General features: G+C 45.0%; 1 protein-coding gene across 10 annotated transcripts in view; it reads right to left on the bottom strand.

Moving 5' to 3' along the window:
- Window positions 1-3237: 3237 nt before the first annotated feature.
- Window positions 3238-22686, bottom strand: part of C10H2orf76 (chromosome 10 C2orf76 homolog) — a 64076-nt gene continuing 44627 nt past the window's right edge. For 6 of the 10 annotated variants that reach the window (XM_076941043.1, XM_076941041.1, XM_076941042.1 and 3 more), the window contains 3 exons: window positions 21638-21675; window positions 16488-16569; window positions 3405-10418 (listed from right to left, as the gene is read on the bottom strand). In XM_076941043.1, coding sequence (XP_076797158.1) covers window positions 10255-10418; window positions 16488-16569; window positions 21638-21675 — 284 coding nt within the window. In that variant the 3' untranslated portion in view covers window positions 3405-10254. The other 4 variants (XM_034513412.2, XM_034513414.2, XM_076941038.1 and 1 more) reach the window with 3 other exon arrangements.

Below are 22686 nucleotides of genomic sequence, written 5' to 3'. Positions count from 1 at the left end.
ACTCCTCCAAATGGGCCACTTAATGACTGTGCAAGACTCATGCTCCCATGAGGAGCACAGGCACACAGCACTGCCTGGGCGCTACCAACCCGCTCCTTTTTGTTAATCTGTTAATGGAAAGTAGTAGCCTGCTATTTTAACTTGAATTTCCTTGAAAAGCCGGACGTGTATCTTCATATTTGTTATACATATGTATGTTTCTTTCATTCTCTCCCTCTTTCTCCCCCTCATCTCTTGTTCTCTCTCTCTCTCTTTCTCTCTCTCTCCCTCCCTCCACTTCTCTTTAGGCTCAGCAGCAAGTGTTTTAACTGCTGAGCATCTTGTATACCTTTGATACAAATCTTGGTAAATCTTCATTGTACAGTTGTCTTCTTTTCATTAATTTGCAAGAGTCCTTTAAATATTACAGAAACCAATCCTCCATTTCATATGTGCAAGTAGGCTCTTCCAGTCTTTGTGTTTTGACCTTCATGTGATTTTTTTTAAGATTCATTTTTGTTGTTGTTGTTTTTTGTTTTGTTTTGTTTTTTGAGACAGGTTTCTCCTTGTAGTCCTGGCTGTCCTAGAACTCACTCTGTAGACCAGGCTGGCCACAAACTCAAAAATCTGCCTGCCTCTGCCTCCCAAGTGCTGAAATTAAAGGCATGTGCCACCACTGTCCAGCTTTAAGATTCATCTTAATTGTATGTATGTATGTATGTATGTATGTATGTATGTATGCATGCATGCATGCATGCTTGCTTGTGTGTGGGTTTGTGCACATGAGTGCAGTGCCCACAGAGGCCAGAAGAGGGCGTAGGATCCCTTGGAGATGGAGTTACAGGTGGTTGTAAACCCATGGAGGTAGGTGCTGAGAACTGAACTAAGGTCCTCTGTAAGAGCAGTCAGTATACACTCTTAACTGCTGAGCCAACTCTCCAGCCACTGTGACTTTTTTATACCTAGTTCTTCATATTTGTATGTCAGAGCTAACGAAAGTCAGAAGCCACATTTTAAGATCTCCTCTACCCCAATGTCATGCACATTGTCCAAACTGTCTTCTAAAATTCTCGTCATTTCCCCATGTTTATCGCACTATCTGAAATCAGAGTCCCTGTCCCCAACCCTTGGAACCTGCACTTTCTACTAAAGATCCAAGCTTTCCCATAGTGCATGGTCTACATGCTTCTTAAAACAAAAAAACCAGAAAACAACCAAACAACAATGACAAGACGCATTCAGGCTGGTGACGTGGCTCAGGGAATAAAGTACTCAGCAGACAAGCCTCAGGATTCAAGTTCAATCCCCAAAATCTCATGAAACATAAGAAGAACAACTGATGACTCCACAAAGCTGTCTCCTGTCCTCCTCATGCACTGTGATGCCACACGCCCAGCAACAAAACCGCCACCACCAGCACCGCCACCACCAGCACCGTCACCACCAACTTTTTCCCTCAGCAAAAATGTCTATTCAGTTTTTGAAGACAAAGCTCAACTAGGACTTAGAAAAGTAAGAAAACAAAAGTGATACTATATTGAGCTCATTACCCCCTTGTCCGTGTTCCTGCGACAGTCTGTCCTACCATCCCACTAAAAGCATGGCTATCTTTCCCACTTACTGAGGCAAAAACTGTCCGAGGCCATCTGTGTATTCAGCACCTCACTTAATGAACGAATGAATAAGACAAACAATCTCTGTTTTAAAAAAGGACTCTATTAAACATTTCCACAGAGCAGAGTGCTTCCGACCATGCTAATCAGAGTCTTTGAGCTGATTCTCTTAAAGAGAAAAACATTAAGCTGGCTCTATCACCACAATGAAACCAGTTTGCCTTGTTGGCAAAGTAAGGAGCCGGAAGCGCAGCCCAGAGCCAGCCTGCCCTTCTAGAGTTCCGGGCAGACCAGTGCAAGCTGAGAGACCCCTTCACCAAGCCAGTGCTCAGCCACCCCCAGGATCCAAGAAGTCACACTGCTTTGGAAGAATGTGTCTTCCAGGATGCAGAAGGCCACTCCTGGAAGCACGCATATCTGACTATCTACTCTCTTCTGACAAATGAATTTGGTTCTATTACACTTTGTTATAATAAAAGTCAGGAAATGTCCCAGAAAAAAAAATGCTAGCCCCATTATTTGTGTGGTCTGAGGTAAAATAAAATAAAATAAAATAAACCATCCTCTTACAGCAGATCTCCCTAAAGTAACCTTGGGGGTATACAGCTGACACTCTGGGGATAAAAGATGGCCTTGGCTGTCCTCATGCAACATTTGGCAGCCAAGCCTGTAACAGTTTCTCTAAAGAGAGAGACAGAAAAAAAAAAAAAAAAAAAAAAAAAACAACAACAAACAAACAAAAAAACAGAACAATATGATCTTGTTTGCACCTTTTCCTAAAAACTTTTTAAATCTCTCTCCTCTTTCCTTCTCTCCCTCCCTCCCTCCCCTACCCTCTGTGTTGTTATGTACAGGGGCAGGTGTGCACTCACACCTAACACGCAGAACTCAGAAGTGGATGCTGGGAGTCCTGCTCCCACTCTCTGATTCATTCTTTCGAGGAAGGGTCTCTTGCTGACCCTGGAGCTAGGTTGGCAGCCAGCACACCCCAGTGACATTCTTGTCTCTGCCCTCCACAGCTCTGCAGTTACAGGAGCATCTAGCCATGTCCTGCTTCTTTCTCACGTGGGTAGTAGGGATTTGAACTCAGCTCCTCATGCTTGTGTGGCAAGGCTCTTAACCATCTCCTTGGCTCTGGTTGTATCTCTTAGAGAAGCCAATATGTTGAGCCACCAAATAGTCCCTAATTTAGAAAACAAAACAATCTGTATTTTTTTTTTTTTTTTTGAGACAGGGGCTCGAGAAGCTTGTACAGACAAGGATGACCTTGAACCACAGATGCATTTGCTTTTATGTCTCAAGTGCTGGGTTACAGGCATGTGCCTCCACACGGGGATTAGTCATTGCTGGAGATGAACACAAGGTTTCGTGGGTGCTAAGCAAGGAAGCACTCTAACCACGGAGCTACGTCCCCTTACCCTAAGAAGTAATGCTTTTTAAACAAACACTGAATTTTAAAATCAAATGTTTTGCTCATTTTATAGCAAGAAAGGAAAGAAGGATGCAAGGGAAGAAGGGAAGGAGGGAGGGGAGGAGCAAGGGAAAGAGAGAGGGAAGGAGGGAAGGAAGGAGGGAGATGGGGGGGGAAGGAAGGAGAGGCAGGGAGGAAAGAGAAGAACTTCTATAGAGAGAAATCAAGCCAAGATTTTTTTTTAAAGATTTATTTGACAATTTAAAAAAAAATCACTAGTGGAATAAAGGTATGCAAAGGTGTAACCAGACACTCTCACCAGGACGAGATGGGATTAGCTTTGTATCTTGTATAATCTTCTCCACAGAAGAATGCAATTTCAGTTTCACTGGCTGAAAAGAAGAAAAACAAAAAAAAAAAAAAAAAGGAGAAAAAAATGATTTTAATGTGAAACTAGATTTTAAGCAAGTATGGAAATCCATATTACATTGGTTTGTTATCATAGGTGCTTAAAATGGAAATTAAATGTCGGTTGGGTTACATAATAACTTTTTACCAGACCAGCCAGAGGTTTCAGCGTGGTTATAGGAGATTACAACTCAAATAAATTAAAAATAAAAGAAGGAATAACTCATGCTGGTGAGATGGCTCAGTGGGTAAAGGAGCTTGCGGCCAAGCCTGGCAGCCTGAGTTCAATCCCAGAGCTCACATGGTGGAAGGAGAGAACCAACACTCTAAGTTGTCCTCTGAATTACACACAGAAAGACAGACAGACAGACAGACAGACACACAGACACACACACACACACACACACACACACACACACACACACAATGTAGTTTAAACATTTAAAAACAGTAACTCCTAAAATTAAAACCAAGAGTTAACACAAGAGTGAAGGTTTTCAAGAAATACTAACACTGCTCATTTATACCCCTGGAAAATAAAAAGCCTTGATCCCTTCAAACAGGCCAGCCAGTTCCAGAAGGGAAGGGACTCCCTCCACCCCCACAAGATTAGCCTGCAGGTGTAATAATTTAATACTTAGAGGATCAGTGGGATATTTTACACATCACTTTGCATTCTCCCTCATGACCCATCAAAATATGTGTCTGAAGAAGTTAATTTTTGGCCCTGCTCATGATTAATTCATGAGGCTTCAGCAATATGCAAAGTGAAAGACACAAATTGGCTTCTATGCAATACCTTCAAATGCCTCTAATTATTCACAGGGGAAATGGCTCAGCTAACGGACCCACAGAGGTTCAGGGCGGCCATGATGCTTTCAACCCAACGGGTCAAGGACTCCCGGCGTCTGAAACTATAACTCAGCAGCATCAGTAATTCAGATCTGATGTCGAGCCTTCCCATTATTAAACATTGTGGTTCTTCAAGGTGTTGGCGCCCACAAGTTCCACGCTGGTGTTTTTTTTTTTTTTTTTTTTTTTTTTTTTTTTTTTTTTTTTTTTAAATTAAACCAGGAGTTAATACAGTCTGCTCAGCTTTCACAGAAGGCAAAAGGGCCCTTGCAAAGCGCAACAAGAAAACAGACATGATTATTCGTAATGAATACTGAGTACTCAATTAACATAGGTGCTCCAAAGAGACCAGTAAAACTCTTCAACCCAAATAAATAGGATAAGGAGTGCAGAGGATCACCGCTGCTCGTGGCATATGGCTCTAATCTAATCATTAGATTCTATCACAAAAGGATGAAATTCGAGAGATTAGCATGACATTTCATTAAGAATGTTTTGCTGTTTGCAAGAATATCATATGTAGTATCTTTCTACCGTAAGCTATCCTGTGCTCTAGAGGAAATGAGCAAATACTGAGAGGAGAAATCCGATATGGCCATATCCACGGCTCCTCGGTCCAGATGTACTGTGTCCTCGGGATTAAATGAAACCCGAGTGGTTGATAATTCGATTGGGACGGCTCATCACATCGAGCCTGGGTCGGAGAGACCACTGAGGGAAACTGAGACTCAAAAGAGAGGCTGAGAATGGAGACTCCCTAGGCAGAGTGGGTCGGCTCTACATCAACAATCGGCTGCCTGGAAAAAGGGAGGTTGTAGGGGCTGGGAGATAGCTCAGTGAGTAAGAGCACTTGCCCTGCATGAGTGAGGACCTGAGTTTGAATCCTCAGCACCCATGTAAAAGCTGAGCACGGTGCGTAAGCCTGTTACCCCTGACCAGCCAGGCTAGCTGAAACACTTTAAACAACAAAACACGGAGCTTCTGGTTCCATGAGAGACCCTGTGTCAAAGAAATACAGCATGTGTAACAGAGGAAGACACTGGATGCCCTTCTCTGGCCTCACAAGCATGCAAGAAGCACACACACACTGAGAAAAGAGAGGGCAAAGCTTCAGAAAACTAGTTATTCCAAGAAGGTATCTGGTGTACTATCCTTCAACAAAACAAAGGCAAGCCTCCTCCTCCTCCTCTTCCTTCTTATCTTTTGGCTAAGGTTTCTAGCCTAGGATAGCTTTGAACTCCCCATGCAGCCAAAGATGACCATGAACTTCCGATCCTCCTGCCTCTCCCTCCCCAGCTCCAGCTCCAGCTCCAGCTCCAGCTCTGAAATACAAGCATGCACCCTCAGCCCAGTGTCTGCAGCAAGGAGGATGGGTCTCAGAGCTCTGTGAATGTTAGGTAGACACTCTACTCACTAGGTGACATCCCTGGCCCTCTAGAAAAGAAATCAAAGCCACATGCTCTTACTAGTCACAGGGCAAAGCTTCCTCTCAGGAAAATCAGAGAGAACATAAACCCTGAACGGGCCGCTCAGTTTTGAGGAGACTTTAGTGAGTATCTCAGTATTTATGGCTTTTGTTCTGAGACAGGGTCTCAATATGTAGACCAGGCTAACAGAGACCAGGCTGGCCTCAACTCAGAGACTATGTTACTCAAGTTTAGAATCTACTTTTTTTGTTTGTTTAGTTTGGGTTTTTGAGGACATGTTGAACCGTACAGTGCAGGCTGAGGGTCTGGAGTTCATGACACCCCTGCCTCTGTTTCTCTGATGCTGAGATTACAGTTATGTGCTACTATAGCCAGCTGTAACTCGGGATTTATAGAGTGCGGATAGATACAAAGGTGCAGAATAAAGTCACTGAAGCTGAAGATTTTATTTTCAGATCAATGCCCCCAGTCTCTCTGAAAAACTGGATCTACAAATGGATTAAATTGCATGCTTCAGGTTACTATTATTTTTTAAAAGCTCAACTGCAACAAATTAGAAAACACAGAGTCCAAATTATTCTATCTGTTCAAAAGTAAAACATAAAGGACTAGGGAGAGGGCTCCGTGGTTCAGAGTATCTTCTGTGCAAGCCAGAGGACCCGAGCTTGAATCCCTGGCACCACGTAAATAACTCTGTTTGGTCACATATGCCTAGAACCCTAGCTCTGTGGCAGGTAGAGACAGGAACTCCCTGGAACGTGATGGCCACCACTCTAGCTCCAGGCCTCAAAGAAAGTAGGTGGAGATCAGTAGACCAGGACACGCCATGTCCTCCTCTGGCCTTCCTGAACATCCGCCCCCTCAATACATGTATGTTACACATATATACACATACAACAAAGTAAAGTATAAGACAGCTTAATCTCAAGGAACCACAAGAAAAAACACCGAATCAACTAACCTGGGCCTATAGGGGCTCACAGAGACTGAAACACAAAACAGGGAGCCTACATGGGACTGACCTAGGCTCTCCGCACATACGTTACAGTTGTGTAGCTGGGTCTTCTTGTGGGACTCCTAACTGGGAGCGGAGCTGTCTCTAACTCTGTTGACTGCCGTTGGGACCCTTTTCCCTGCTGGGCTACCTTCTCTAGCCTTAATAGGAGAGAGAGGAGGTGCCTAGTCTTGCTGCAACTTGATAGCCATGGCTGGTTGACATCCATGGGGGGGGGGGGGGCACCTTTTCCAGAGGAGAAACAGAAAAGGAGTGGATGGAGGTGCAGAGGAGAGGTGAGGAGGAGGGCCTGGGAGGAGGGGAGGGAGGGGAAACTTCTATCAGAATATAAAAACAAACAATCTGGATATCTGTTGGAAATATTTGAGGGAATGAGTTTATATACTTAAATTATTGGACAATTTAACAGGAATCACAAATGATTTTCTTTTTTAGACAGTTTCCTGTGGACCAAGTTTTCCTGTGTAGCTGAGGGTGACTCTGAACTTCTTATCCCGCCGCTCCCTCCCAACTGCTGGGGTGACAGGCACGTGCCGCCACTGCCTGCTCCATGCAATGCTGGGCCTAAAGCTGAGGGCTTTGTGGTGATGAGCGGACACTCTACCAGCAGAACTACACCCCTGCCCCACACAAACGGCTCTATGGCCACTACACAACCACACGCTCTTCTGCTGTCCCCTCCACTCTTCCTCTCCAGATTGTATTAGCAACAGTTCTCCAAGCACAGCAGACAAGAGCCCATGGGAAGAGGGCACCTGGTTTTACATTTATTGTGCTTAGAGCACAGTCAGGTACAGAGTCTCCGTGTGGGAGTCTGAAGAGTGTCAGACCTAAAATCCAGGTGTCTTCATGTCACTATCAAATGAAACCAAGGACAGGCCCCTGATACACTGTGGGGCCTCTTAATACTGGCCTGCCAGTGTAACCTGAGCCAGGACACCCACACTTTGGATAGAAAATTAAGAATTTTAACCAACAAAACAAAAACCAAACAAACACCTAGCCAAGTTTTTTTTTTTAACACTTCCAAACAGATTTCTCGCTGTCTTTCTCATACAATCACACACACACACACACACACACACACACACACACACACACACACCTCTTTAATGGGAGGTTGATGAATACCTGAACTAAGAGAAAGCAAGAATAATCTATTCTAACTCTGACATCTCAAGAAAACTTAAATACAATATAATTAATCCTCTGACCTATCAAGACAAACTTATCAGCTATTGACAAAGACATACTATAAGCTCTCTCCATATAGTCCCGACCCTAGGCTATGACTTATGTAGTCTGAGAAAAATTGACTTCTGTGTGCTGGCTTTGTGGAACAACCAGGACAGATTGTCAAGTGATGATAAACAGTATTTTTTAAAAGGTAGTTCTCAGAGCAAATAGAGGTTCAAAGACAGAAGTCTCACCCTCTCTGCTGCTTTAGGAAAACATCCTAGGCTTCCTTTTGTTTGTATGTTAATGTAACAATATGTACGTGTATGTGTGAATGTACATGCAGAGGCCAGAAGTCAACCTTATGTGTCATTTCTTAGGCACCATACACTTGGTTTTGCTTTTGAGATTTGATTTCTTCTTATGTGAATGGCCTTTTGCCTACATATGTCTGTGTGTCACATGCATACAGTGCCTGTGAAGGCCAGAAGAGGCTGTCAGATCCCCTGAAACTGGAATCACTGAGAGTTGTGAGCCACCATGTGAGTGTTGAAAACTGAACCTGAGTCCTCTGGCAGAGTAGTCAGTGTCCTTAACTGCTGAGCCATCTCTGCAGACCCCACCTGGTTGTTTTGAGACAGGGTATCTCATTAGCCTAGAGCTCACCAAGTAGGCTAGGCCGGCTGACTAGCAAGCCCTGGTGACCTGCCTGTCTCCTCCTGCCCAATGTGGGATTATAACTGCACCATCACACCTAGCTCTTGTATGTGGATCTTCGCAGATCAAACGAGAGCGCTATGAACCCTGACGAGCAGAACTCACAGCCGAGTTCTACTTCTCAATGTTTATCAGTGGGGGCTGAGGTGCAGGGAAGGGCTCTAGACTACTGGGCTCTTCCCGCCATGCTAGATTTGAATGTCTGTATTGGGTTGGCTATGTAAACCGGTTCACACTTTCCAAACAACACATGGAAGACAGCACATAATGAACCATGAGTTTTCCTATATCAGGCACATGCCTACATGGAGCTGGAAAGACAAAAGTGTCTATGCAGCAGAATGAGATGCAGCCACAGAAAGGATGGAGCCCAGCACATGTACAACACGCACGGAACTGGATGCATTAGGGTAAGGGCGTACACCAGCCACATAGAGAGAAGTACCTGTGGTGCTCACTCCTGTGTGAGGGCTAAAATGTGCTTCTTGGGGATCAACGGATGGCTCAGTGTGTGAAGTACAGGCTTGCATCTCTAGCATCCGTGTAAAAAGCCAGATGTGGAGGGACATGTCTACAACCCCAGGACTGGGGGCAGGAAAAGCCAGATGAGGAGGGACATGTCTGTAATCCCAGTACTGGGGGTGGGGAGCAGGAGGCAGAGACAGGAAGGTATCTGGAGCTCATGGGACAATCAGCCTAGTTGAGTTCCAAGGTCAGTGAGACCCTGTCTCAAAAACTAAGGCAGAGAAGATGTTCAGTGCTGATCTCTGGCCTTCACATAAACATGAACACACAGGAACTTATAACGAACACCACTGTGGTGGTGTGAATAAAAATGTCCCCATGGGCTCATAGGGAGTGGCATAACCAGGAGGTGTGACCTTGTTGGAGCAGATGTGCTCTTGTTTGGAGGAAGTGCTCACAGAGGGTAGGCTCTGGGGTTTCAGAAGGTCAAGCCAGGCCCAGTGGCTCATGCTATCTGCTGTCTGTGAGAGACCAAATCTTTTAAGTTCAAACTCCATTTTAGAGAACTTAAATTCAGGTAAACTAACAGGCTGGGACCTAGCATTAGTTTCCAAGTTAGACCCCCACAAAACTAACCGCAAACAAGACCTGCATCTCCAGGTTAATCTCCCCCAACAAATCCAACCTCCCTGCCTAACAACCACCAATGCAGAGAGAAGCAGAAGTTAAGTTTATGGTTTGACCCCCTGCACCAGCCAATTATACTAAAGGCCACAGTAGCCTTCAATTAGATGCTTGCCAGGCTAGACACACACACACACACACACACACACACACACACACACACACTGTAGGGGTGTACAGTGGATCTGTTTTAGAACCCCAGCCAACATTACTGAGTCTAGTTGGTCACTGTTACAGTGTTAATCTGAAGAAGAGCCATTGGGACAATATCAGGAAAGAAAACTTGTCTGTCCCAAGATATTAGTCGCCAAGAAAGGAACAGAAAAGAGCCTTGAACCTGAAGGAAGTGTAAATCCCACATTGTGAAGCAGTAGGAGCCAGAGCCATCCTCATCCGTTCTGTTATGTAGGACGTGATGGACAGGTTGAGGGTGGGGGCGGAGGCAGGAAGCTCATGGCAGAAGTGACATGTAAAATGAAAACTAACCCCAGGAGAGTCACAGGATTATTACAGAACAAGGTTGGCATGCGCCCTTCCCCCAGAGACGCAGCGCTGGCGTGGTCCACTTTCATGCCTTTCCAGTAAAGCACAGCTGCTCCAGGAGCACCAGTAAGCCACGGGTTCCTTCTCAAAGCAGAACCAATTCAAAAGGGAGCAGCAGCAGCACAGAGCTAAGTGAAACAGAGAAACTGTCACTGCAGAAACTTACCAGTACTTTTCTTTCTGAGGTGAATTAGATCACGAAACTTCAGTGATCAACAACAACCTTTAAGTCTTATTAAGTTATATGTCTTGGTGAAACTCCCCCTTCCTTCCTGGAAGTAAACCCCATTTCTTTTTTGGATGTGTGTCATGTAGGTGTGTGTGATACTAGCACACATTGCACACAGAGGTCAGAGAAGGGTGCTGGTGTCCTGTCCCTCCATTCTCAGTCTTATTTGAGAGAGTTTCTCAGTTAACCTAGGCTAGGCTGACAGTGGGCAAGCCTCATCGATCTCCTGTCTTTGCCCCCACAGCTCTGGGGTTATAGGTGAATATGGGTGGCCATGCTCACTTTTTTTACGTGGGTTCTGGGGATTTGAACTCAGGTCCTCATGCTTGAGCAACAAATGTTCTTGCCCAGTAAGTGAGCTCCCCAGCCCCAAAGCAAATTATTTTATTCATATAAGTCCACAAACAGAAATGGGTGCCTGTGTCCGTGTGGACTGCAGCACAGGGCCCCAGTAAAGCAGAAGGCTGCGAAGGAACCGTGCTCTGCCCTCCCTGTTCCCTCCCAGCCTTTCTTTTCCAACTCCTGCAGAAAGTCAGAGTGACATATTTATCACACCACGTTATTCCCATGGCAACCGGCTGTGATAGCCGACTGACAGCTCTTCAGCGAGATCAAGGAGTGCAAGGGGAGTGAGAGCTGACTTTGAGCTTGTCTCTTAAACCTCTCCGAAGCCCAGCCAGACGCAGGCGGGAAGGAAAATTCCCTAGAAAAATCACACTTGACAACTCCACTCCCACTTGTAATTTCCTGTTGCTCTCGGGGGACCTCAAGTCCTCCCCAGGCTATAACCAAGGCTTGCTCCCCAGAGGACAAGGACACAGCTCTAGGAAGCAGAGGAAATTGTTTTTAGGGGGACCCACATGCTGCCTTGCCAGCTCTAGAGGGCATTTTGGGGATCCCTGGATCACTCCAAGCCCAGAGATGAACCCACAAAAAGGACCTGATTTCGATCAAAGTCTGATCAAAGCATTAAAACAAGAATGGGTAAAGTGCTTGCTTTGTAAGCATCGAGACTCAAGTTCTGTCCCCAAAATCCACATTTTAAAAAGGCCAGATGGAATGGCACATTCTGGTAACCCCAGCACCAGGAAAGTGGGTGCAGGTAGGTTTCTGGGGCTTGTTGGTTGCCTGCCTTACCTACTCACCAAGGTCTAGCTTCAATAGGAGGCCTGGTGTCAAAAATAAGATGAAGATTGAGGAAGGCACCTGTCACCAGCTGCTGGCCTCTACACACTCACACAACTCATGGACATGCACCCATATGCAACACACACTCTCTCATACACACAAACATATACAGTTTTTAAAAAATGGTCTTAATTATAGGGAAGGATTTAAATCACAAGAATCATCAGAGAACACAGAGAAGGGAAAAAAAAATCAGTCATCCAAGATGGCGGCTCTGTAACTCTGGCATGTGATTCTTCCTCCATATCACTTACAAACGAGGATTATGTACATTTTGTTGTTTAAAAAATATTTAAATATTGTTATTTGTGAAGTATGTGTGAGTGGGTGTGCACATGTGTGTCAGGGGGTGGGTACAGGCAGTGGCCAGAAAGAGGGCATTCGATGACCTGGAGCTGGAGTTCCAGGCCCTTGTGTGAGAGCCACCCAGCTGGTGCTGGGATGCAGACTCCAGTCTTCTAGAAAAGTGTCCAGTGCGCTAACTGCTGAGCTATCAGCCCCATGTGCATGTTTTAAATGATGATGATGATGATGTCACACAATATGTTCTCCATCCATGGACAAATGTCCACATCAGTGAAGGCGACCAGGAACACAAGAGGGAACCTTTTCACACTTGAAGCAGGTTACTATTGACTTAAAAAATACAAGAGGAAGTCACCCTGACTACAGAACATGAGAGGAAGTACACGCACTTAGCAGACGTGTAGGAGAAAATTCTTTCTCCCACCGTAACCTCCCTGGGGCTCACCAGTTTCCTGCATGACTGCCAATCCTGTAAGAACTGCTCCACATGCACACACACAGACACGTGGACAACATGGTTGTCTGAGGTCACCTGGGTGGACATAGGGGACAGAAACAAGTTCTGAGCCCAAGCCTTGGGCCTAGGGAGTGACTCAGTTTCTTGGCTCTGCTATGCAAAGATCGTCTATTTCAACAGGTTACCCTACCAAAGGTGAGAAAGTACTTTTGATATGCTAACTGTTCCTTCCCCCATACAGGATCTGTATAGGGTTATTTATATTTATCTTTTCTATACTAACTACAAGGCTGTCTGCATGCATGTCTATGGTGTATACACATGTGTGTGCAGGTTCATGTGTCTGTGTGTGTGTGCATGTGAAGGCCAGAATTTGATATCAGTCATTTTCCACCTTTTTTTTTTTTTTTACTTTTAAATTAAATTAAATGTTTTGTGTTTTTTGTTTGTTTGTGGTTTTTTTGTTGTTTTTTTTTTTTTTTTATTTTTTATGTTTGGGGTGGCTTTTTGTTTGTTTGTTTTTCATTTTCAAGACAGGGTTTCTCTATGTGTAGCCTTGGCTGTCCTGGAACTCATTCAAGATCAGGCTGGCCTTGAACAACTCACAGAGTTCCATCTGCCTCTGTCTCCCAAAAGCTGGGATTAAGCGCGTATACTACCACCACCCAGCTCGAATGTTTTAAATTTGCTTGTGTGTGTGTGTGTGTGTGTGTGTATTGATCGTGAGTGAGAAGAAGGCACGAGTTTGAGCTATAGGAAGCCATAAACTGCCCAACATGGGTGCTAGGAACTGAACTTGGGTCTTCTGTAAGAGCACTAAGCCATCTCTCTAGTTCCTCCTTACTTGTCTAAGACAGGATCTCACTGACCCTGGAACTCAGCAACCAGCTAGGCTGGCTGGCTGGCGAGCCCCCAGGATCCTCCTGTGTCCATCTCTCCAAGTCCTGAAGAACTCTTCAATCAGGTCAGCAACTTTTTATCTGTCATTTAACATACTTAACATATGGATTCGTAGTTTGTTACTATTGCTTTAGGTCTGTGCCTTGTTTAGGGTTCTCACTGCTGTGATGGATGGGGGAGGATTACTTCATAGGTCTGTGCCTTGTTTAGGGTTCTCACTCCTGTGATGGATGGGGGAGGATTACTTCAGCAAATAATCTCACATCACAGTACATCACCCAGGAAGTCAGGACAGGAACTCAAGGGGCTGGAACTTAGAGGCAGGGGCTGATTCAGAGGCCATGGAAGGACACTGCTTACTGGCTTGCTCCTCATGGCTTGCTCAGCCTGCTTTCTTATAGAACACAGGACCTCCAACCCCAGAGGTGACACTATTCACAGTGATCTGGGTCCTCCCACATTAATTATCAATCAAGAGATATCAATTAAATATCAATAAAGTATCACACACTTGCCCATAGGCCAGTCTGGTAGGGCCATTTTCTCTCACTTGAGGCTCCTGATTCCAAAATGACTCTAGCTGGCATCAAGGTGACACAAAACTAGGCAATACAGTCTGTGGATCGTTTTCAGGGTCATATTTATCTCTGTTTCCCTTCAATAGCTTTTCCTCTGAGGTCATGAGCTCATGTTTTTATGAGATGAGAAGATGGCTCAACTAGTAAAGAAACTTGCTGCCAAGGCTGAAGTCCTAAATTCCATCCCCTGGACCCACAGGTTGTCATCTAGTTCCATATGCTTACCATGGTGCATGTCACTGCGCCCCTCACACATGCATGCATGCATGCATAACACACACACATACACACACACACACACGTATGTATAGTGTTTTTGAGACAATTTCACAGTGTAGTCCTGGAACTCACCATGTAGATGAGGCTAGTCTCGAACTCACAGAGATCTACCTGTTTCTGACTTCCAAGCGCTGGGATGAAAGGCATGTACCACTACACCCAGCAAGTAAAAATAATTTTTTTAGAATTATTTATTTATATGAGCACACTGTAGCTGCCTTCAGACACACCAGAAGAGGGCATCTGGATCTCATTACAGATGGTTGTGAGTCACCATGTGGTTGCTGGGAATTGAACTCAGGACCTCTGGAAGAGCAGTCAGTGCTCTTAACCGCTGAGCCATCTCTCCAGCCCCAAGTAAAAGTATTTTAAAATTATGTTTACATTGTAACATTAATCCATCTAGAATTTCTTTTGAAATAAAAACTGAGGTAAGGATTTGCAATTCATTTCCTGGAAACTCACATCGATTTTTGGCTAATTAATTTCCTCCCTGTTTATTTGAGAGATGTCAACTTTATCATTCTGTAGTCCTTTTCCAGTTTGCATTGGGTTGCGCATTGCTTTTCACTGGGCTACTTGTCCATTCTCACATTAATACCAGTCTATAACATTCATCTGGGCTTCAGATTTTAAAGCAAGCCAGGCTCCCTCCAGTTTCTCAAAGTCTCAATCAGAGAAGTGCCACCTGCTAGAGAGGCCGCATTTGATACACCAAGTGTCAAGTTAAAAACCATTTCTCACTGACACAAAATAAACATTCAATACTTATTTGATGGATGACTTTTTCCAAAAAAGCAGAAACATTAATTCATTATTTATTCATTTATAGACAGGCTCTCAACAGTAGTGTAGATTCATCTTGCACTTGTTATACAACCCAGGCTGGCCTGAAACCCATGGTCCTCCAGCCTCAGCCTCCCCTATGCCAGCATTAAAGGCATGCACCACCATGCCCAGAAAGAAGGCATTATAAATAGTCTCAAACTTGATTTTGCTTGTAGGGAACAGGATCCTGGATAAAGTTACACAAAATGATATAAGCACCAGAGATTACAATTCCCAGGTGCAATTCATAGAGACAGAAAAATGATTTTTAATTTCAAATAACAATAAATCTACTGTATTTATAATATAAACAGGTACTTATTGTAGTAAACTGTGTAGACTTAACAGAGATGAAGTTTATGATTTCATAACCTGCCATTTATTTATTAGAGGGAATGTGTGTGTGTGTGTCTGTGTGTGTGCAAGTGCCCGAGCAGATAGAAGAGTCTGTGTGCAGAGGCCAAAAGAAGACATCGGTTGTCAGCGTACCACCTTATCCCTTGAGATAAGGTCTCTCACTGAACCTGAGCTGGGCTGGTAGCCAGAGCCCCAGAGACCCTCCTGACTCCGCCTCCCACTCTGCTGTGGTCACAGGTGCTTGCTCAGCCACACCCAGCTTTTTTACAGGGGTTCTGGGGTTCAAATCCAGGACCTCAGGCCTGCACAGCCAGCTCCCCTACCCATGGAGACATCTCCCCAGCCCCTTAACAGATGACATCCCATTTCAATGGAAAGAGGTGAATTCCTGACATCTGGCCAACTGAACAGCTTCCCAGAGTACCCATCACTGTTCATGTCTCCCATGTACTGGCTGTGGGAACTCAGGGAGTGTGCACTGCAACCTCAGAGGTGCACCCAAGCTGCATGTGCCTGCTACTCAGAACTCCTGCTCACACCTACATACACCATCTTAGTGAAGGCAGAAGTAGAATAACAGCGACATCTAATGGCCAGGGGACACACAGCACTTCTTTCTAATAGAACCAGTCTAGGCTGAAAGGCTAAATGGGGTGATTTTCCCACTGTACACAGCAGGCCGATAGTTTAAATTCCACAGCTTGGCTGGCCCCGAGAGTCCTGAGTGATTATCAGAAGTTATGCTGCGTGTTGTGCAAACAAGATCTCATTTCATTATTCTACATTAGTTCCACCAGGTCCATTTCTCTCCAACAGTGTTGTTAACAGTCCGCAGTTACTGTGCTAACAACCTGTCAATCACTTAAAATGACCCTCACCAGAGCACGGAGTGGGCAAACCTGAAAAAGACTATTTGCATTCTGCACATATGCAGAGCAAATGCCGGCGCCCTTGGTCAAATGATCACACAGCATTCTCAGCACAGGAGAATCTACTTTGTAGAGACGCTATCAGCCAGCAGGCCTAGCGCACAGGTCGGGAAGCCCAGCACCCTCCTCCCACTCAGCCCGCTCACCTATTCCTGAGTCCTTCAGTGTTCTGTCTTCCTTTAGCAGGAGTGTGTCGTCGTCCTCCAAACCCAACACAAGCTCATTTGTCTAAAACGAAAGAATCCCCATTTGGTCAGTACGCTGGCTGGAGACATCCTGGGAGTGTCATTTGGAGGGGGTTAGTTCAGCCAGAGAAGTGTTTGTGCTGCAGGGATGAGGACCTGAGTTCTGCACCCCTTGCTATGTAACACCAGTGCAGGGGGTGAGGGGCCTGGAGATAGATAGATTCCCTGGCACTTACTGGCCAGCCAGCCTAGCCCAGGGCCCAGTGAGAGACCGTCTCAAAAAAGAAGGTGAATGGAACTGAGAGACAGCTCGGAGGCTAGCGCTTGCTTCTCTATCATGAAGACTGGAGTTGAGATCCTAGCACCCATGTCAGGCAGCTCACATCAGTAACTCCAGCTCCAATGGATCTACGACTCTCTTGTGGACTCTATAGGCACACCCCTACACACTCATGTGAATATACACACACATGTACACACACAAATAACAGACAGATATTTTTAAAAGATAAACACCAATAGAGAAAGACACCCAACATCAACTTTTGCCTTCCATACGCATGCATATATACAGGCACCCAGCACATACACGTGCACACACCCATGAACACGCACATAACACACACACACAGCTATTACATGGAATCTCAGCAATAATCCAGGTCATGATAAATTTTACCGTGGCGAAGGGAGAACAGAGTAGACACAGAGTACAGACCTACTAAGTGCCAATATTGTACACTACACACTACAGACAGGCTTTGGAGTCAAACCAGAATTACAATTCAGATTCCCTCTGCCTAAACTAAAAATATCTCCAAGCTTCGGTTACCTTGCAGCTAGAGAAAGGAAAAGGACACAGCTTCCTCTTTCCCTGGTAGTAGGGGTGTGACAGCCGTCTGGACCCTCAGTGCTAAGTGTTCTATGTCTGCTGTCACCATGTGGTATCATCATCATCACAAGAACCTGGGAAGATTTGCAAACATGCAGGCTCAGGGCATGTGGCTCATCAGAGGTAGAATTGGAGATATGTTTATGAGAATGTGACTTCTGAGAGACGGAAACTGGTCTTAAGTGGCCCCAAGGGCACATGTTTAAAAACCCTGCCAAGCTGACAATGATTTCAGCCTGTGTCTCACTAACTGTCTTGTGATTTGGAGTGTCGTGGATGTTTGTCCTCCAGTGATGTTTACAAATCTAGTTGGACATCAAGGGAAACAGTTTGAAGTTGTTGTCTTCATCTGAACAGCACACAGTGCCACCTGCCAATCAGAATCCAGCTGTTTAGCAGGCTATTCTAGTTCCATGTATGTGTGTGTGTGGTGTGTAATGCAGGCCAGGAGTCAATGCTAGGTGACTTCCTCAATTTCTACTCCACCTTAGTTTTGCAACAGGAACTGTCACTGAACCTAGAACTCACTGATTAGCCGGCCTCACCGGCCATGAGCTCTGGGGATCTGCCTGTCTCTGCCTCTCCAATGCTGGTTACATGTTTGCCACCACACTTGGCTTTCTATGTGAGACTTGGGGACCTGAACTCTGCTCCTCAGGCTTGCAAGGCAAACACTTTACTGATTAAACAATCTCCCAATCCCAGTCTACCCTATTTCTAGAATATATCTGAGACAGACTCAACAGAAGGGTCTGTCCTCTACCCAAACAGAAGCTCCAGAAGCCAGATGCCATATCCATGGCTCATAAATTTCACTCACTACAAGGGGCCTTGAACTCCAGAGAACATTTATTGAAAAAAAAAAAAAGTAATGCTTTATTAAAAGTTCTTTCAGAACACAGAGACTAAATACAGCATTCTCTAAGCACATAAAGAGTGAAGATTAGAAAGTCTCCTGTCCGCTAGCCCCGGCTACAGAGCTCTCCTCTGCAGAGCCTGCACCTGCATGTGCTTCCTGACACCATTGCGCTATGTGCCACACGTGAGGAGATCCCGTAAACCCTGCTGTGCAAACAGAAATGTAGCATGCGCTGTCTTCTAAAGTCTTACTTTTTTCTCTCTTAAAAATATGGCTATAGGGCTGGAGAGATGGATCACTGAGAAAGAATATTCTTTGTTCAAGCATGAGGACTTGAGTTCAAATCCCCAGTACCCTCAACAAGCTTAAGGTGCCTGTGACTTCAGTACCATACAGAGGACAGACAGAAGTCTGCCTGCCAGCCTAATTCTGATCTCTTCTTGAGAGATCCCGTCTCAGGGGAGTATCATAGAGAACAATGGGGCAGGCCAGCAACATCCTCCTCTGGCTACTGCTCACAGACACACTGGTGAGGGGGTGCTGAGGTCCAGCAGGCATATCTCTGCCACGTTGCAGCCCCCAACATGCATGAGCACAATATACTGAGACACTGTCAAATTTTCTTATGCAATAAATGTCACCAAGTCCCTAACCCGAAGCCAACGGGCGCTTGCTTCTGTCATGTATGACACAGGTTTACCTGAAAGCTTGAGTTTACAACTGCACCAGTGACTTGAAACAAGAATAAAATGTGATTAATTCATGACTACTCTTGTTGGGGGTGGGGGGTGAGTGAGACGGCTCAGAGGGCAGCACCTGAAGCCTGAGGACCCACAGGTGATGCTGGGAATCTACATGGTGGGATGAGAGATCAGAGAAAGTTCTGAAAATTGCCCTCTGAGCTCCACACAGGCACCACGGCTCGCACACACCCATATGTCCATGCAATGAGTAAATGAAAATGCAATAAAGATTTTGAACTCTATAAAAATTCTTATGAGCCAGGCATTACACCAGGTGCTAGAGGTATGAAGAGGCATGGATATAAGCTATGGTCCCTCAGGCTGCGGCAACTCACAGTTCAGCTGATGAAGTGCTTGCCAAACAAATTCAAGGACCAGAGGTCAAAAGCTGGGCATAGTGGTGCATGCATGCAATCCCAGTGCTGACAAAATGGAGAAGGGATAAGGGATGATCCTGGGGAGAAGCCAGCCAGTGCAGCTAAATCACGAGCCTAAGTGCTATGGTGGAAGCCAGGCTTGGTGGCACATGCCTTTAATCCCAGCGATCTCAAGGCAGAGGCAGGCACATCTCTGCAAGTTTGAGGCCAGCTGGGTCTACATAGCAAGTTGCAAATCAGCTAGACCTCCATAGTGAGACTGTCTCAAAATAATAACAACAACAAAACCCAAAATAGAAACTGGAGGGTAATTGAGGAAGACGCTCCATGTTGACCTCTGGTCTTCACATGCATGTGCTTGCCTGTCTCCATACACACATGTATAGATACACACATACAGACATACACGTACCCACATAAGGTATGTCCCTCATCCTTGAGCAATTCACATAAGATTGAGCTGATGGCTTCAATGAGAACTCTGTGCAAAGCCAATGAGGCTTAAGAGAAAAGATGTCCCATCCTGCCCGAGAAGCACACCACTGATCAGAACCTTACGTGAGCATTTCAGGATCATATAAACAAAAGCACAGAACACAGAAACACATTGCTCCCTTCAGGGTAAGGGACACTTTGGAAGGGTAGCCTGTGCCTCTGCAGGTGCATACAGAGTACCAGTATTTACTTCTGGGCCTTTATTTCTGGTGCAGAATTAGGAATGTGAAAGACATTATGCTGCCAGGTGACAATTGGATTTTTTCTTTTAAATACAACTTGGGTTTATACTACATTCTATGTCTATTTTGTCTAAATAGGTGGTAGGTATTTTTTATGCATATGTTAACTAACACCCCTCCCCCTTTTGGAGGCTGGGTCTCTCTATGTAGTCTTAACTGTCCTGAACTCACTATGTAATTCAGGCTGGCCTTGAACTGAGATCCTCCTCCCTGGCCGCTGAGTGCAGAGATTAAATGTATGTGCCACCATGCCCAGCTATTTCCTTTTAAAAAGACTTATTACTAACAAGTATACATGACTATTTAAACCTTTAAATTATATTTTATTTACCGTGTACATGTGTGTATGATGACTGGATGCATGCGTCCCACAACAGAGGTCAGAGGACAACTTCTGCCATGCAGGTCCCAGAGATTTAATTCAGCCTGTCAGGCATGTCAACAGGTGCCTTTATCCACTGAGTGATCTCGCTGCCCGACTTGGCTTTTGTATGTATGTGGAGAATACGTATCTATATGTTTTCATGTAAATGCCAGATGTCTTTCCATGTCAGTTACTTTCTTTAATTTCTGCTATTTTTGTTGTTGTAATTTTTTGTTTGTTTGTTTTTGGAGACAGGGTTTCTCTGTGTAGCCCTGGCTGTCCTGGAACTCACTCTAGTCCAGACTGGCCTCGAACTCAGAAATCCGCCTGCCTCTGTCTCCCAAGTGCTGGGCTTAAAGGCGTGTGCCACCACTGCCCAGCATGTAATTTCTTTTTTAAAGCCTTTTCTTTGAGGTATCATGGGAAACCTCAGGTGCACATAGAAAAGACAGACGTGGTTGTCGTTTAAGACAATCCAATCAGAAAATGCTGAAGCCAGCAAGGCCTGCGACAGTGTGAGCCAAGGGAGAAGCAGTGTCCTGGCTCTTCCTCCTCATCCACTTCAGAAGAATGTGCAATCCTTCTCTGAGGCTGCCACCTCCTCATGGACCTCACAAAAGTCTCCTTTCACCACATCCTCACTCGTGCACGGTGAGCAACGCACACTTAGCATCCATAAAGTCAAACCGAAGCTCCAGCCCCGCCCATCTCATCTCCACCCTCCCAGTGCTGAGATTACAGGTGTGCACCACTGCGTTTACTGGGTGCTGGGGATCAGAACTCAGGTCCCATGCCTGTAAGGTAAACACTACTGACTAAACCATCTCCCAAACCTCTTTTTTCCCCCCCTCTTTAATGGGAAAGGAAGGGGGAGGAGAGAAAAGAAGAGCAAGCAAGCAAGCAAGCAAAACTCCAAAAAATCATTTCTAGAATAGGAGATATTTTAGACACACAAGTCCATTTGCTTATTCCCAATTCCAGCAACATTTGTGGAGGTAGTATAGAGCAGAAACCCTGACCATCAGATACCCCACCCATCAGATACCCCACCCAGCAGATACCAAACCCATTAGAAACCACACCCAGCAGATACCCCACCCAGCAGATACCCCACCTATCAGATACACCCCTACACACACCTTTGCTTTGTGGGCTTGATGAAGAATCTTTAGTGTATCTGAAAGAAAAACAAAACAAGTTATTTCTTCACACAAATGTATCTAAAAATGTCTGCTACAATTGTTAGATGAAGAAACTGGAAAAACAGAAACTCTTTCTTTATGAACATACCTATTTAAAATCTGCTCAACTGTAAAAGATGATGCATTTTAGCAAATTATTCAAAAGTATAGGGGACCAGAGGTAGAGCTTAGTGGCATATGAAGGTCCTGGTTGGAGGAAGAAGGGACAACAGGGAGGAAGGGGAGAGGAATAAACAGAGGAGAGAGGAACAGAGAGGGAGAAAAAGAGAAAGAGAAAGGGAGAGGGATAGAGAAAATATTTTCAATTGATAAGTGTTCAACCCTTTGACACTGAGAGACATGACATTGTCATCTACAAACTTCACAACTGAGAGCCATTGAACTGCAAAAAACAAATCACAAAAACTTGGTAATGTTTTAAGTATGTATCACTTTTGTACTGGGCTTCATGAGGCCTGTGGGTCAGACATGTCTATGTGGGTTCAAAGTCTAGGTCTTTGGCATGGAACAATGGAACACGCGCAGTCTGAAATGCAAACACGTAACTCTGATTTAACTTCTATAGATACTACAAGCCAACCATGAACAATTAAAAAGCCAATCATGTCAACAGCCAGGCATGGTAATATACATCTTTAATCTGCACATTCAGGAGACAGAGGCTGGCACATCTCTATTAGTTCCAGGCCAGCTTGTTCTAAAGGGCAAGTTCTGGCCAGGGCTGCATGGTGACACCCTGTCTTTAAAGTAAAAAAGACACAAGTGAGAAAAGTGGTTTATAAAGACCACTCAGCCCTTAGGGAAGCTACAAGGCCTGCAGGTCAAATGCTGTTACCTTCAGAATTCAAACATTACCTACGCTCAGCAGTCATGTGAGCAGGCCAGTGCCCAAAAGACACCAATATCTGTTATGTCTTTTTGTGTCTATATGTGTGCACATGTGTGTGCATGCACATGTGTGTATGAGTGTTGCAGGTGTTTGTGCA

Source organism: Arvicanthis niloticus, chromosome 10, assembly GCF_011762505.2.
Source record: "Arvicanthis niloticus isolate mArvNil1 chromosome 10, mArvNil1.pat.X, whole genome shotgun sequence".
In the NCBI taxonomy this organism is placed as follows: domain Eukaryota; kingdom Metazoa; phylum Chordata; class Mammalia; order Rodentia; family Muridae; genus Arvicanthis; species Arvicanthis niloticus.
This window is presented reverse-complemented; position numbering and strand designations above follow the sequence as displayed.